General features: G+C 45.4%; 1 protein-coding gene across 4 annotated transcripts in view; it reads left to right on the top strand.

The window, feature by feature from the left end:
* Window positions 1–14,168, top strand: part of hook1 (hook microtubule-tethering protein 1) — a 127,641-nt gene that overhangs the window by 88,267 nt on the left and 25,206 nt on the right. For all 4 annotated transcript variants that reach the window (XM_070886120.1, XM_070886118.1, XM_070886116.1 and 1 more), the window contains 4 exons: window positions 3,399–3,486; window positions 3,967–4,027; window positions 4,572–4,712; window positions 13,071–13,158. In XM_070886120.1, the coding sequence (XP_070742221.1) occupies window positions 3,399–3,486; window positions 3,967–4,027; window positions 4,572–4,712; window positions 13,071–13,158 (378 nt within the window). The remainder of the gene's footprint in view (window positions 1–3,398; window positions 3,487–3,966; window positions 4,028–4,571; window positions 4,713–13,070; window positions 13,159–14,168) is intronic.

The raw sequence follows: 14,168 nt of genomic DNA, 5'->3' as shown, positions 1-14,168 counted from the left end.
ATCAACGTAGTTTAGTGGGAATCCACAGCGCGAGCTGCTGTGACATCAACAAGCTACCTAAGCAGCCAATCACATTGCAGAATTCTCACAGAAAGAAAACTAGGAACTAGAAAGCACTAATAATCAATCACTGTTAAAAACAAATTACAGAGAGAGAAATAAAGATTGGGTTAGGTAGAAGCTGAAATATCATAAACAAACTTTAAAAATATATATATTTCTTTTATTAATTTTTAAATCCAAAATGTTTTAACTTAATGGAAAAATTTGTCATTCCACCAATATAAAATTAGTTGTTCAGGACCAGAACGGTTGTTTATCAATAGTTATTACTCAGATCGCCATTAAAAACCTACTTATACCTCGCAGCCTGTGGAGGAGACCGCAACTTCAAGATTTCCACGTTAGGCTGCACATGCGCTAAATCCTGAAGTTGCGTTCAGTTTCAAAGGTGAAATGACAGCGAATGCTACCAGTTCGCCATCATCAGGACTGCAAGTTCCGGACCATTATTTTAAATCCTCCAGTTTAATTGTCATTTTGCATCAGTGCAGCACATTACGATGACAATTGTCCACACTAAAAGTCATTGATTGCATCAAAAGAAAACAAAACTAGGCCAGTACTGTGTTTAAAAACCATTCCACAAAGTTCACACTATGGGCCCAAGTTTCCACATGATTTGCGCCTGATTTTTAGGAGCAACTGGTGGAGAACGGACTATCTTAGAAATCGCAATTCTCCACATTTTTTTTTCTGCAGTTCTAGTCAGGTAAAACAGTTCTACTTTGGAACAGAATTTTTTCTTCAAAAGGGGGCGTGTCCGGCCACTGACGCCTGATTTCAAAGTTTCCACAGTGAAAACGTACTCCAAACTAAAGTAGAATGGAGCAAGTGAAGATTTTTGTAGAACTGAAAAAACCTGTTCTACACATTAAAAAATCAGGCTCAGGTTACAAATTAGGTGTCCAGAACGAGGTGGGGGGGGAAGGGGGGCGGGAAGGAAACTCAGTAAATTCTACAATAAATCCTTATTTATACTTCTACAAATATTATACAAATAAATCCAACCTGAATAAACATTTATAAGCAAAGAAAAAATTAAATAAACCATCTTCCTACCTGTGTGAAAGTGCTTCAGGCACGGAGAATTCTGCAGTCAGCCTGAGGCGCGGGGGTTGGGGGGGGGAGACGCCCGTTCTGCCCGCGGGGCGAGGAGGCGCCCGTTCTTTCCCGCGGGGGGGGGGGAAGCGCCCGTTCTGCCCGCGGGGCGAGGAGGCGCCCGTTCTTTCCCGCGGGGGGGGGGAAGCGCCCGTTCTGCCCGCGGGGGGGGGGGGAGGCGCCCGTTCTTTCCCGCAGGGGGGGGGAAGCGCCCGTTCTGCCCGCGGGGCGAGGAGGCGCCCGTTCTTTCCCGCGGGGGGGGGGGGAAGCGCCCGTTCTGCCCGCGGGGGGGGGGGGAGGCGCCCGTTCTTTCCCGCAGGGGGGGGGAAGCGCCCGTTCTGCCCGCGGGGGAGGGGGAGGGGAGGGGAGAGGAGGCGCCCGTTCTTTCCCGCCGGGGGGGGGGGGGGAGGCGCCCGTTCTTCCCGCCGGGGGGGGGGGGGAGGCGCCCGTTCTTCCCGCCGGGGGGGGGGGGGAGGCGCCCGTTCTTCCCGCCGGGGGGGGGGGGAGGCGCCCGTTCTTCCCGCCGGGGGGGGGGGGAGGCGCCCGTTCTTCCCGCCGGGGGGGGGGGGGAGGCGCCCGTTCTTCCCGCCGGGGGGGGGGGGGAGGCGCCCGTTCTTCCCGCCGGGGGTGGGGGGAGGCGCCCGTTCTTCCCGCCGGGGGGGGGGGGGAGGCGCCCGTTCTTCCCGCCGGGGGGGGGGGGGAGGCGCCCGTTCTTCCCGCCGGGGGGGGGGGGGAGGCGCCCGTTCTTCCCGCCGGGGGGGGGGGGAGGCGCCCGTTCTTCCCGCGGGGGGGGGGGTAGGAGGCGCCCGTTCTTCCCGCGGGGGGGGGGTAGGATGCGCCCGTTCTTCTCGCGGGGGGGGGGTAGGAGGCGCCCGTTCTGCCCGCGGGGGGGGGGGAGGCGCCCGTTCTTCCCGCGGGGGGGGGGGGAGGCGCCCGTTCTTCCCGCGGGGGGGGGTAGGAGGCGCCCGTTCTTCCCGCGGGGGGGGGGGGAGGCGCCCGTTCTTCTCGCGGGGGGGGGGTAGGAGGCGCCCGTTCTTCTCGCGGGGGGGGGGGTAGGAGGCGCCCGTTCTTCCCGCAGGGGGGGGTTGGAGGCGCCCGTTCTTCTCGCGGGGGGGGTAGGAGGCGCCCGTTTTTCCCGCAGGGTGGGGGGAGGGGAGAGGAGCCGCCCGTTCTTCCCGCGGGGGGGGGGCGGGGAAGGAGACAGTGAGAAGGCTGCAAGTGCTAATGTGCTTTTATTAAAAAAAATATTAAAAATTAAACCGCTACAAAGAACTACAAAAATGGCCGAGTGCCAATGTTTTTTTCACATTGAGCATGCGCGAACGCTCTAACGCGCACGCGCAGCGTTGCCGGCAGGAAAAAACTAATTTAAATAGTACCCGCCCCCCTCCCACTTACAAAATCGGCGCGAGTGTAGGCTCCGTCCCCCTGGGCGCCGCGCCAGGCAGACAAGAAGCTGCAGAACGCTCCAGAATCGCGATTTTTTTTTTTAGGCGCCGTTTTAGGCGCGAAAAACGGGCGTCCAGCTCGGAGGGGCGCCCGTTTTTTATTGTGTGGAAACTTGGGCCCTATGTATATACTATAACAACTAATGGATACCCTGGAGTGATTTGAAGTCTATAATCTTAATCTCTTCTGTCAGTTGAGACTCAGTGGGTAGTACACTCGCCTCTGAGTCAGAAGGTTGTAGGTTCAAGTCCCACTCCAGGGACTTGAGCACAAAATAATTTAGGTTGACACTCCAGTGCAGTGCTGAGGGAGTGCTGGAGGTATTGTCTTTTGGATGAGGCGTTAAACCGAGGCCCTGTCTGTCCTCTCAAGTGGATGTAAAAGATCCGATGGCACTATTTCGAAGAAGAGCAGGGGAGTTATCCCTGGTGTCCTGGCCAATAGTTATCACTCATAACAAAAAAAAACACATTATTTGGTCATTATCACATTCCTATGTGCAAATTGGCTGCTGCATTTCCTGCATTACAACAGTGACTACACTCCAAACATACTTAATTGGCTGCAAAGCGCTTTGAGATGTCCGGTGGTCATGAAAGGCGCTGTATAAATCCAAGTTTTCCTTTCGGCTGCTAGTTTAGTAAATCATGTGAGATTGATATTTATGAAATAAGCAATGCTGCCTTACACACATTGCTTACTTGTTTTATTTGTTGAGAAGTATCCAGTAACATCTTTATGTAGTTGCATGTGGCTATTATTTACTGGACTATATTTTTTACATTCAGCGACTGATAGTAGAACGCGATACTCTTCGAGAAACCAATGAAGAGCTCAAATGCACACAAGTGCAGCAAGACCACTTGTTGCAATCAGGTATACGTCAGTTTCTTTAATTGTTTATATTCTGTGTTCTGTACTTTTTGTAGTTTTCCAACAACTAGGATTGTGTATATTTTTTCTTCAAGAAGTTAATATGTCTTTAAATCTGTACATATAAATCTATTCATAGTACTTTTGTTGATTTGTCATAACAGCATTATTTTATGTTGTATCATAGAGGTTTTCAATTCACAAGTAAGAACATTTTAATTCACTGACATATTGCCTCACACTGACTCCATGGAAATGTCACTGTACCAGAAGACTGAAACTATGAAAATGCTCAAAGCATTGTTCAATGGCATTGATAAGTGTGAAGATACTGGATTTTGCACAAAGCACCTTTCATAATTACTTATTTCTAGAGAACTAGATGTGTATTTGCTGTGAATTGATGAGTTGGATCAATGAGATGTAAGAAATAACTTAAGTGCCATCAGTAAATGGTGAATAATCTTAAGTTTTGTCCTCTAGGTAAATTTGCTTTGGATTCACATGACGATCTTGCAGCTGAAATTCTTCCTGTGGAGTATAGGTATAGTTCTTACATTTCTACATTATTCAAAAATTGAAATTCCTCAAATTAATGCTGATATTTGGAAATCAAATTTTTGAATACACTTTTTATCTTTTAAGTGTAAAAGCAGGTTCAATTTCGAGCAAAATCACCACGAATCTCCTTGGCCCTGAATTTCCACGGGTCTCTCAATCTAATGTGGCTTTCTACCATTTACAGTCTTTCTCCAGAGGTTCCATTGATCTCTTGCTGAAATTACTGCAGGAGATCAGGACAATCCCCATGGAAATTCGTGGTTGCTGTAAAAGTACATTTTAAAAATTTCAACAAAAAAATCAATAAATACAAAAATATCTAATGTAATGAACGTTTCTAAACTTGTATGCTAATTTTTTTGGTGTACTTGTCAAACTTGGTGCTATTTATTGCTTAAAAGCTAATTAGGTAATTATTACACCATAATATCCAACTCTCACTCAGAAGTACTCCTGAATACAATGATTACAATTGCTGGGGACAGTTGCATTAAGCAACAATATTGCAATTCACTTTGGGTGTGCAGGGAGAAGTTCATTCGACTGCAACATGACAACAAGATGTTACAACTGCAACAGGAGGGATCGGAAAATGAGCGCATTTCGGTGCTGCAGAAGCTGTTGGACGATACAAATCGGACAAAGAATGAACTGGAGACAGAAAATAGGTACGGGTGTGTTTTAAATACAACTTGGTCTGCTCCTCAACTGCTGGTTTCTCAGGAAATACTTTTAAATGCCTGGGCCCCAGTCTGATTTGTACGCTGGATCTTGCAGCTGTTAACCTTTTTTGCTTTACTTTTTTCCAACAGGTTTTAAATTATCCTTTGTGGAAAAACAATAATCTTGAGGGTAGCTTTTTGTTTATCACTGTTTAAAGTGTTTAGGGGAGCTTGCGTAGTATCGGAATTGTAATAATGGGCAAATTTACTATCCTGAGATGTTGTCATGACAACAGTTTGTGGTCAAAAGGGGGAGGGATTCTTAGCGTGCATCCAAGACTGTTTCCTTAAACAGTGAGTTGCATGTCAAACAAGGAAAGGTGCAATACTAGATCTGGTTCCAGGTAAACCACGACAAGTTAGCCGGGAAATTGTGTTGGGGAAATTGATGGGATTGAAGGTCGATAAATCCCCAGGGCCTGATGGACTGCATCCCAGAGTACTTAAGGAGGTGGCCTTGGAAAAGTGGATGCATTGACAGTCATTTTCCAACATTCCATTGACTCTGGATCAGTTCCTATGGAATGGAGGGTAGCCAATGTAACCCCACTTTTTAAAAAAGGAGGGAGAGAGATAACAGGGAATTATAGACCGGTCAGCCTGACATCGGTAGTGGGTAAAATGATGGAATCAATTATTAAGGATGTCATAGCAGTGCATTTGGAAAGAGGTGACATGATCGGTCCAAGTCAGCATGGATTTGTGAAAGGGAAATCATGCTTGACAAATCTTCTGGAATTTTTTGAGGATGTTTCCAGTAGTGTGGACAAGGGAGAACCAGTTGATGTGGTATATTTGGACTTTCAGAAGGCTTTCGACAAGGTCCCACACAAGAGATTAATGTGCAAAGTTAAAGCACATGGGATTGGGGGTAGTGTGCTGACATGGATTGAGAACTGGTTGTCAGACAGGAAGCAAAGAGTAGGAGTAAATGGGTACTTTTCAGAATGGCAGGCAGTGACTAGTGGGGTACCGCAAGGTTCTGTGCTGGGGCCCCAGCTGTTTACACCGTACATTAATGATTTAGACGCGGGGATTAAATGTAGTATCTCCAAATTTGCGGATGACACTAAGTAGGGTGGCAGTGTGAGCTGCGAGGAGGATGCTATGAGGCTGCAGGGTGACTTGGATAGGTTAGGTGAGTGGGCAAATGCATGGCAGATGAAGTATAATGTGGATAAATGTGAGGTTATCCACTTTGGTGGTAAAACAGAGAGACAGATTATTATCTGAATGGTGACAGATTAGGAAAAGGGGAGGTGCAACGAGACCTAGGTGTCATGGTACATCAGTCATTGAAGGTTGGCATGCAGGTACAGCAGGCGGTTAAGAAAGCAAATGGCATGTTGGCCTTCATAGCGAGGGGATTTGAGTACAGGGGCAGGGAGGTGTTGCTACAGTTGTACAGGATCTTGGTGAGGCCACACCTGGAGTATTGTGTACAGTTTTGGTCTCCTAACCTGAGGACGGACATTCTTGCTATTGAGGGAGTGCAGCGAAGGTTCACCAGCCTGATTCCCGGGATGGCGGGACTGACCTATCAAGAAAGACTGGATCAACTGGGCTTGTATTCACTGGAGTTCAGAAGATTTAGAGGGGACCTCATAGAAACGTTTAAAATTCTGACGGGGTTAGACAGGTTAGATGCAGGAAGAATGTTCCCAATGTTGGGGAAGTCCAGAACCAGGGGACACAGTCTAAGGATAAGGGATAAGCCATTTAGGACTGAGATGAGGAGGAACTTCTTCACCCAGAGAGTGGTGAACCTGTGGAATTCTCTACCACAGAAAGTTGTTGAGGCCAATTCACTAAATATATTCAAAAAGGAGTTAGATGAAGTCCTTACTACTAGGGGGGGATCAAGGGTTATGGTGAGAAAGCAGGAATGGGGTACTGAAGTTGCATGTTCAGCCATGAACTCATTGAATGGCGGTGCAGGCTAGAAGGGCTGAATGGCCGACTCCTGCACCTATTTTCTATGTTTCTATGTTTCTAGACATAAAGGGCTCAATTTTCCCCAGTGATTTGCAGTTTTTTTTGGAGCAGATCGCTTTTTTTGGCCTAAGTTTTTTAAAAAAAAACAGCCGATCAATTTGCACCAGCGTAATTCAGATGGTTACGATTTTTTTAGGTAAGTTTTTTTTTCAGCCAAAGGGGGCGTAACCTGCCACCCGCTGCATTTTTGGGCATTTAGGGAAGGTTGGCCAGCTGAGAATTACTCCAGTACTTCTTAGGCCAGCGTATGTGGCCTCTATAGAAAAACCTTCTGGAGAGTTAAGGAAATCGGCGCAGGTAAGTGCAGCAGATGCCTGGACAGCAGCAACAGGAGAGGTGAGAGAGAGAGGGGGGGGAAGTCTTTCGGGTAGTTAGGTGCGGGGACTTGGAGGGAGGAGGCCTGGGATAGGGGCAGGGGAGACCACTCGGCCAGTGCTAGGGGTGGAGGAGTGGGACCAACAAGCCACTTGGGGCTAGAGGCGGGGGCGTGGGACTGGCAAGGCACTCGGGGCTAGGGGCAGGCAGGCAGGGGAGTGGGCCGGGAGGCCCTTTGGCCAGGGTTAAGGGGGAGGGGAAGCAGACTGGCAAGCCACTCTGGGCTAGGGGCGGGCGGGGGAAGCAGACCAGCAGGCCCTTCGGCCTGGGATAGGGGCGGGGATTGGCACCGGCAACGGGAGGTGGGGGACTTTAGTAATTGAAGGTAAGTTGCTGCAATGTATTTTAATGTGTTTTTAGTTGCTGCAATGTGTTTTAATGTGTTGCGAGCTGGCTGTTTGTTTCACTTTGCAGCCTCAGCCCGCATTGTGTCCCTGGTTACCGTGGCAACCCGATCTTTTTGGCGCAGATCAAGGCTCCAGCTCCAAAACTAAAGGACAGGTTAGGCTGCGCCAAAATGAAGAAATCAAATGGGGAAACTTAGAACATTTTTGGGGGATTATTTGGGCCCCCAAAAAACGGGCATTCGTAATAAGGTGGATGAATTAACTGCGCAGATAGCTGTTAACGGATATGATGTAATTAGGATTAGACATGGCTCCAGGGTAACCAAGGCTGGGAACTCAACATCTTGGGGTATTCAATATTCAGGAAGGATAGACAGGAAGGAAAAGGAGGTGGGGTAGCGTTACTGGTTAAAGAGGAGATTAACACAATAGTAAGGAAGGATATTAGCTTGGATAATGTGGAATCTATATGGGTAGAGCTGCAAAGCACCAAAGGACAGTAAACGTTAGTGGGAGTGGTGTACAGACCACCAAACAATAGTAGGGAGGTTGGGGATGGCATCAAACAGGAAATTAGGGACGTGTGCAATAAGGGTACAGCAGTTATCATGGGTGACTTTAATCTCCATATAGATTGGGCTAACCAAACTGGTAGCAATACTGTGGAGGAGGATTTCCTCGAGTGTATAAGGGATGGTTTTCTAGACCAATATGACGAGGAACCAACGAGAGAGCAGGCCATCCTAGACTGGGTCTTGTGTAATGAGAGAGGATTAATTAGCAATTTGGTCGTGCGAGGCCCCTTGGGGGAAAAGTGACCATAATATGGTAGAATTCTTCATTAAGATGGAGAGTGACACAGTTTAATTCAGAGTCTCGGGTCCTGAACTTAAAGAAAGGTAACTTCGATGGTATGAGACGTGAATTGGCACAGATAGATTGGCGAATGATACTTAAAGGGCTGACGGTGGATAGGCAATGGCAGACATTTAAAGATCACATGGATGAACTACAACAATTGTACATCCCTGTCTGGTGTAAAAATAAAAATGGGAAGGTAGCTCAACTGTGGCTAACAAGGGAAGTTAGGGATATTGTTAAATCCAAGGAAGAGGCATATAAATTGGCCAGAAAAAGCAGTTAACCTGAGGACTGGGAGAAATTTAGAATCCAGCAGAAGAGGACTAAGGGTTTAATGAGGAGGGGGGAAATAGAGTATGAGAGTAAGCTTGCAGGGAACATAAAAACTGACTGCAAAAGCTTCTATAGATAAGTGAAGAGAAAAAGATTAGTGAAGACTAATGTAGGTCCCTTGCAGTCAGAATCAGGTGAATTTATAATGGGGAACAAGAAAATGGCAGACCAATTGAACAAATACTTTTGTTCTGTCTTCACTAAGGAAGACACGAATAACCTCCCGAAAATAATAGGGGACCGAAGGTCTAGCGAGAAGGAGGAACCGAAGGAAATTCTTATTAGTCAGGAAATTTTGTTAGGGAAATTGATGGGATTGCAGGCCGATAAAACCCCAGGGCCTGATAGCCTGCATCCCAGAGTACTTAAGGAAGTGGCCCGAGAAATAGTGGATGCATTGGTGGTCAATTTCCAACATTCTATAGATTCTGAATCAGTTCCTATGGATTGGAGGGTAGCTAATGTAACCCCACTGTTTAAAAAAGGAGGGAGAGGGAAAACACGGAATGATAGACCGGTAGTGGGGAAAATGTTGGAATCAATGATTAAAGACGTAATAGCAGCGCATTTGGAAAGCAGTGACCGGATCGGTCCAAGTCAGCATGGATTTATGAAAGGGAAATCATGCTTGACAAATCTTCTAGAATTTTTTGAGGATGTAACTAGTAGAGTGGACAAGGGAGAACCAGTGGGTGTGGTGTATTGGGACTTTCAAAAAGGCTTCTGACAAGGTCCCACACAAGAGATTAGTATGCAAAATTAAACACATGGTATTGGGGGTAATGTATTGACGTGGATAGAGAACTGGTTGGCAGACAGGAAGTAAAGAGTAGGAATAATTGGGTCCTTTTCAGAATGGCAGGCAGTGACTAGTAGGGTACCGCAAGGTTCAGTGCTGGGACCTCAGCTATTTACAATATACATTAATGATTTAGATGAAGGAATTGAATTTAATATCTCCAAGTTTGCAGATGACACTAAGCTGGGTGGCAGTGTGAGCTGTGAGGAGGATGCTAAGAGACTGCAGGGTGACTTGGACAGGTTAGGTGAGGTGGCAAATGCATGGCAAATGCAGTATAATGTAGATAAATGTGAGGTTATCCACTTTGGTGGCAAAAGCAGGAAGGCAGAATGTTATCTGAATGGTGACAGATTAGGAAAAGGGATGGTGCAATGAGACCTGTGTGTCATGGTACATCAGTCATTGAAATTTGGCATACAGGTACAGCAGGTGGTGAAGAAGGCAAATAGCACGTTGGCCTTCATAGCGAGAGGAATTGAGTATAGGAGCAGGGAGGTCTTACTGCAGTTGTACAGTAGGCCACACCTTGAATATTGTGTACAGTTTTGATTTCTTAAATTGAGGAAGGACATTCTTGCTATTGAGGGAGTGCAGCGAAGGTTCACCAGACTGATTCCCGGGATGGCAGAACTGACATATGACGAAAGATTGGATCGACTAGGCTTATATTCACTGGAACTTCGAAGAATAAGAGGGGATCTCATAGAAACATATAACATTCTGACGGGATTGGATAGGTTAGATGCAGGAAGAATGTTCCCGATGTTGGGGAAGTCCAGAACCAGGGGTCACAGTCTAAGGATAAGGGGTAAGCCATTTAGGACCGAGATGAAGAGAAACTTCTTCACTCGGAGAATTGTGAACCTGTGGAATTCTCTACCACAGAAAGTAGTTGAGGCCAGTTTGTTAGATATATTCAAAAGGGAGTTAGATATGACCCTTACAGCTAAAGGGATCAAGGGGTATGGAGAGAAAGCAGGAATGGGGTGCTGAAGTTGCATGATCAGCCATGATCATATTGAATGTTGGTGCAGGCTCGAAGGACTGAATGGCCTACTCCTTCACCTATTTTCTATGTTTCAAGTACGCCAAAAAAAAGCTTTGGTGAAAATTGAGCCCAAAGTGTGTGTCATAGGCTGTGGTTCCATGGAAAATTGGAGAGTTAAGAACTAAAAGATGGTTTTAAAAAGAGGCATGTGAATAATATAGGGAGGACAATTCAAAAGAAAATTGAGAAATATGCAGAATGTGGAAATGAAGATCAGAAAGGTTAAGAGAGAGTATAAAAGAAGACTTATGTTCAACATAAAGAGAATTGACAAAGATTTTTATTAGCACATTCATAACATGACAATGATGATGAGACTACTTCGAGATGAAGGGAGCCATCTTGTACTTGAGCATGAGAGAATGACAGAGGTGCTTAATGAATATTTGCGTTATATTTTAGAGAGGAAGGTGAAAGTAGGACTGTAAGCATACCTGAAAAAAAAGTGGAAGAGTCATTACTGGAAATACATCCTCAAAAAAAGAGACTATATTGAGAAAATGAAGTGGCCTAAAAATAGAAAGGTCCAAATATTATGCATCCCAGAATACTGAAGGAGGTTGGGGAGGAGAAAACAGAGGGACAAACCATAATTTAAAAAAAATCCATTGAAGTAAGAATGTCAAAGGACTGGGCATTTACAAAAGTTACACCCTGTTCAAGAAGGAGGAAAGGGGTAAGCTTACAAATGATAGGTCAGTTAATCTTACCTCGGTTGTGAGTAAGCTTTTGGAGTCCATAAAATGGGATGAAATTAGTAAACACTACTCGGGGACAAGCAGCATGAAAGGCCAGGTTTTGATTGATTAATATAAATGATTTATTTCAGGAAGGCATGGAGTATGTAAAAGGAATGTGGTGGATCATATTTTTTTAATTAATTCTCAGAATGTGGGCATCATTGGCAAGGCCAACATTTATTGCCCATAAGTATTTGCCCTTGAGAAGGTGATGGTGGGCTTTCTTCTTGAACCATTGCAGTCGTGTAGTGAAGGTACTCACACAATACTATTAGGTTAGGAGTTCTAGGATTTCGACACAGTGACAATGAAGGAATGGCGATATATTTCCAAGTCAGGATGGTATATGACTTGATGGTGGACTTGGTGGTGACTGTGTTCTCATGCACCTGCTGCCCTTGTCCTTCTAGGTGGTAGAGGGCGGCATTTAAGGGGTGCTGCTTAAGGAGCCTTGGCGAGGTGCTGCAGTGTATCCTTAAGATAGTACACACTGCAGCCATGGTACGCCAGTGGTGAAGAACTCAGCAATGGTAATGTCACGGGAGGTAGTTATGGTCTCTTGTTGGAGATGATCATTCCCCAACACTTGTGTGGTGCGAAGGACAGGACATATCTGGGCAATTTTCCATGTTGTTGGGTAGCTGTCAATATTGTAGCTGTACTGGAACAGCTTAGTTCTAGAGCACTGATCTTCAGCACTACAGCTGGGATATTGCAAGTGGTCCATATGTATATATGGATTTTCAGAAAACAATTTATAAAGCCAACATAAGAGATAAAATTTGATTATGTGGGATTAAAGGAAATGTAACTGCATGGATAAAGGGAAACAGATAGCAGAGAATAGGGGTAAATGGCTGTTTTTTGAGTTGGTGAGATGTGGGTAGTGGTCTACCACAGCGATCTGTGCTGGCACATCTTTGGTTCTCCATTTATATAAATGATTTGGATATAGGCACAAGTGAAATGATATCCAAAATTAGGAGGCAGGTTCTGGATGGTAAGTGAGTGGTCCAAAAGGTGGCAGATGCAGAGAAACTTGAAGTACATTTTGGGAAAAAGAACGGTGATAGAAAATACACCCGAGATTCTTAAAGAGTGGAAGAACAGTGAGAGCAAACGGAGCAGATCCATAGATTTTTTAAAGGTGGGAGTTCTGGTAACAAATACAATTTAAAAATGAACACATGATATTTTTGTTATATATCGGGATTATTGAATATTAAAGCAAATAAGTGACGTTAGATTTGTACAAGACAGTTGGCGTATTGGATGTAGTGCTCAGCGCCTCATTATAGGAAGGATATTAGAGCCACGGAAATGGTACAATAAAGATTCGCAAGATTGATATTAAAAAAAAATTCCAGTTATGAAGAAAGGCGTGAAGATTTTGTTCATTAGAACAAAAAAGGTTAAAGGATGGTCCAAAGGAAATTTTCAAAATTATGAAAGGTTTGAGAGGTAAATAGCGACGAACTGTTTCCACTGGTTAGTGAATTGGTAATAATGAGGAATATACTAAGGATCATCATTAGAAGACAGATGGGGAAATTTAGAGGAAATGTTTTCAGAGAGAGTGACAAGTACGATTGAGGCAGAGATTATAAAAAGGAATTGGTTAAAAATTTGAAAGGGAAGAATATAAATGGATAGGAGAATGGGCAGGGAAGTGGAATTAGAAAAGAGAGCTTCAGTTGAAGAACTAGTATCAGCACAGCACAATGGTCCAAAGTAATATTTGGTTTAAACAAGCAGTTTTCTATTCTTCATATATATATATATCTATTTTTTAAATATAAACAGACTTGAAAACCAGCGTGTACAAGAACTGCAGCATCAGGTTGAAGATCTCCAGAAATTCTTACAGGAGCAAGGCTCTAAGGCGGAAGAAGTGAGTGATTGATTGAAAATAATTTAAGGTTATGTTATCACATTTATAAATGAAACAAAAAGTAAAGAAGTAATTTTTTGTGTATCTGTACTGGGCTTCTAAACAATATATTTGGAGACTAGGGGCCGAAATTGCCCCTTCCCTTAAGGCCTATTACCGCCGGAAATCAACGGCCACGCTGTGGAGTGAAATGGCCGGCGTTTCTTTGTGGAATGGCTGCCATTTTGAAAATTCCACTCTTGTGGTATCTCAACGGTGACCTGCTCCCCCCACTACCACTCCACTGTTGCCGATCCATCCTAAGTGTGTCATCGGAACGCACACTGCCGATGTTCCCGCACGATGGCGAAATTTTGCGAAAAAAATCTTGCTGCTGCTGCTCGGTACCACCACCAGCTTTTTCTGCCGCTGCACTGTGATTGGAGTGCTTGCAAAATGGTGGTGCGGCTGCCATTAAAGGGGAGGATCTACTGTCACGGCCGCCGCCTTTTTTTTTGTCGGCCACCTACCAGGTCTGGCCGACAGTTATGCCCCCGGATTCGGCTTCTTGGGTGCCAGGCCGCTGGCCTGGCAGAAACCCTCCCTGGTGGCCCAGTGGACTGAACTTAAATGGGAGATTGGTGCGATTCTTTAAGTGAAGGGGAGAGACATGGTGATGTGGCACCGTGATGATGTCATCAGCGCTATGCTGATGAGTGACAGTGGCGGACATTCCGCTTTCCCCCAATTTCCGCCCCTCTAGTTGCGAACTTCCGCTCACCACCACACTACCGCCCCCATTATGACTGACTTCTGGTCTGTTGGAAAAAAAAGCCAAAGAGCGGAATTTCGCTCAAGAGGCTACCGCATCAACTGCGCTGGTAAAAACAGTCGAAATACAGTAGGTGCGCCGCGTTTCCAAACAGTGGGCAATTTTGGCCCCTAAGACTCCTTGAGTATAATTAACAACATTTATGACGCAACTAAAGTTAAATATAGTTGTAATGTTGTATACTGAATAACGAGTTCCA

Source organism: Pristiophorus japonicus, chromosome 8 (genome assembly GCF_044704955.1).
Source record: "Pristiophorus japonicus isolate sPriJap1 chromosome 8, sPriJap1.hap1, whole genome shotgun sequence".
Lineage (NCBI taxonomy): Eukaryota > Metazoa > Chordata > Chondrichthyes > Pristiophoridae > Pristiophorus > Pristiophorus japonicus.
Note: the sequence above shows the minus strand (reverse complement) of the source record. Positions and strands in the feature narration are given on the sequence as shown.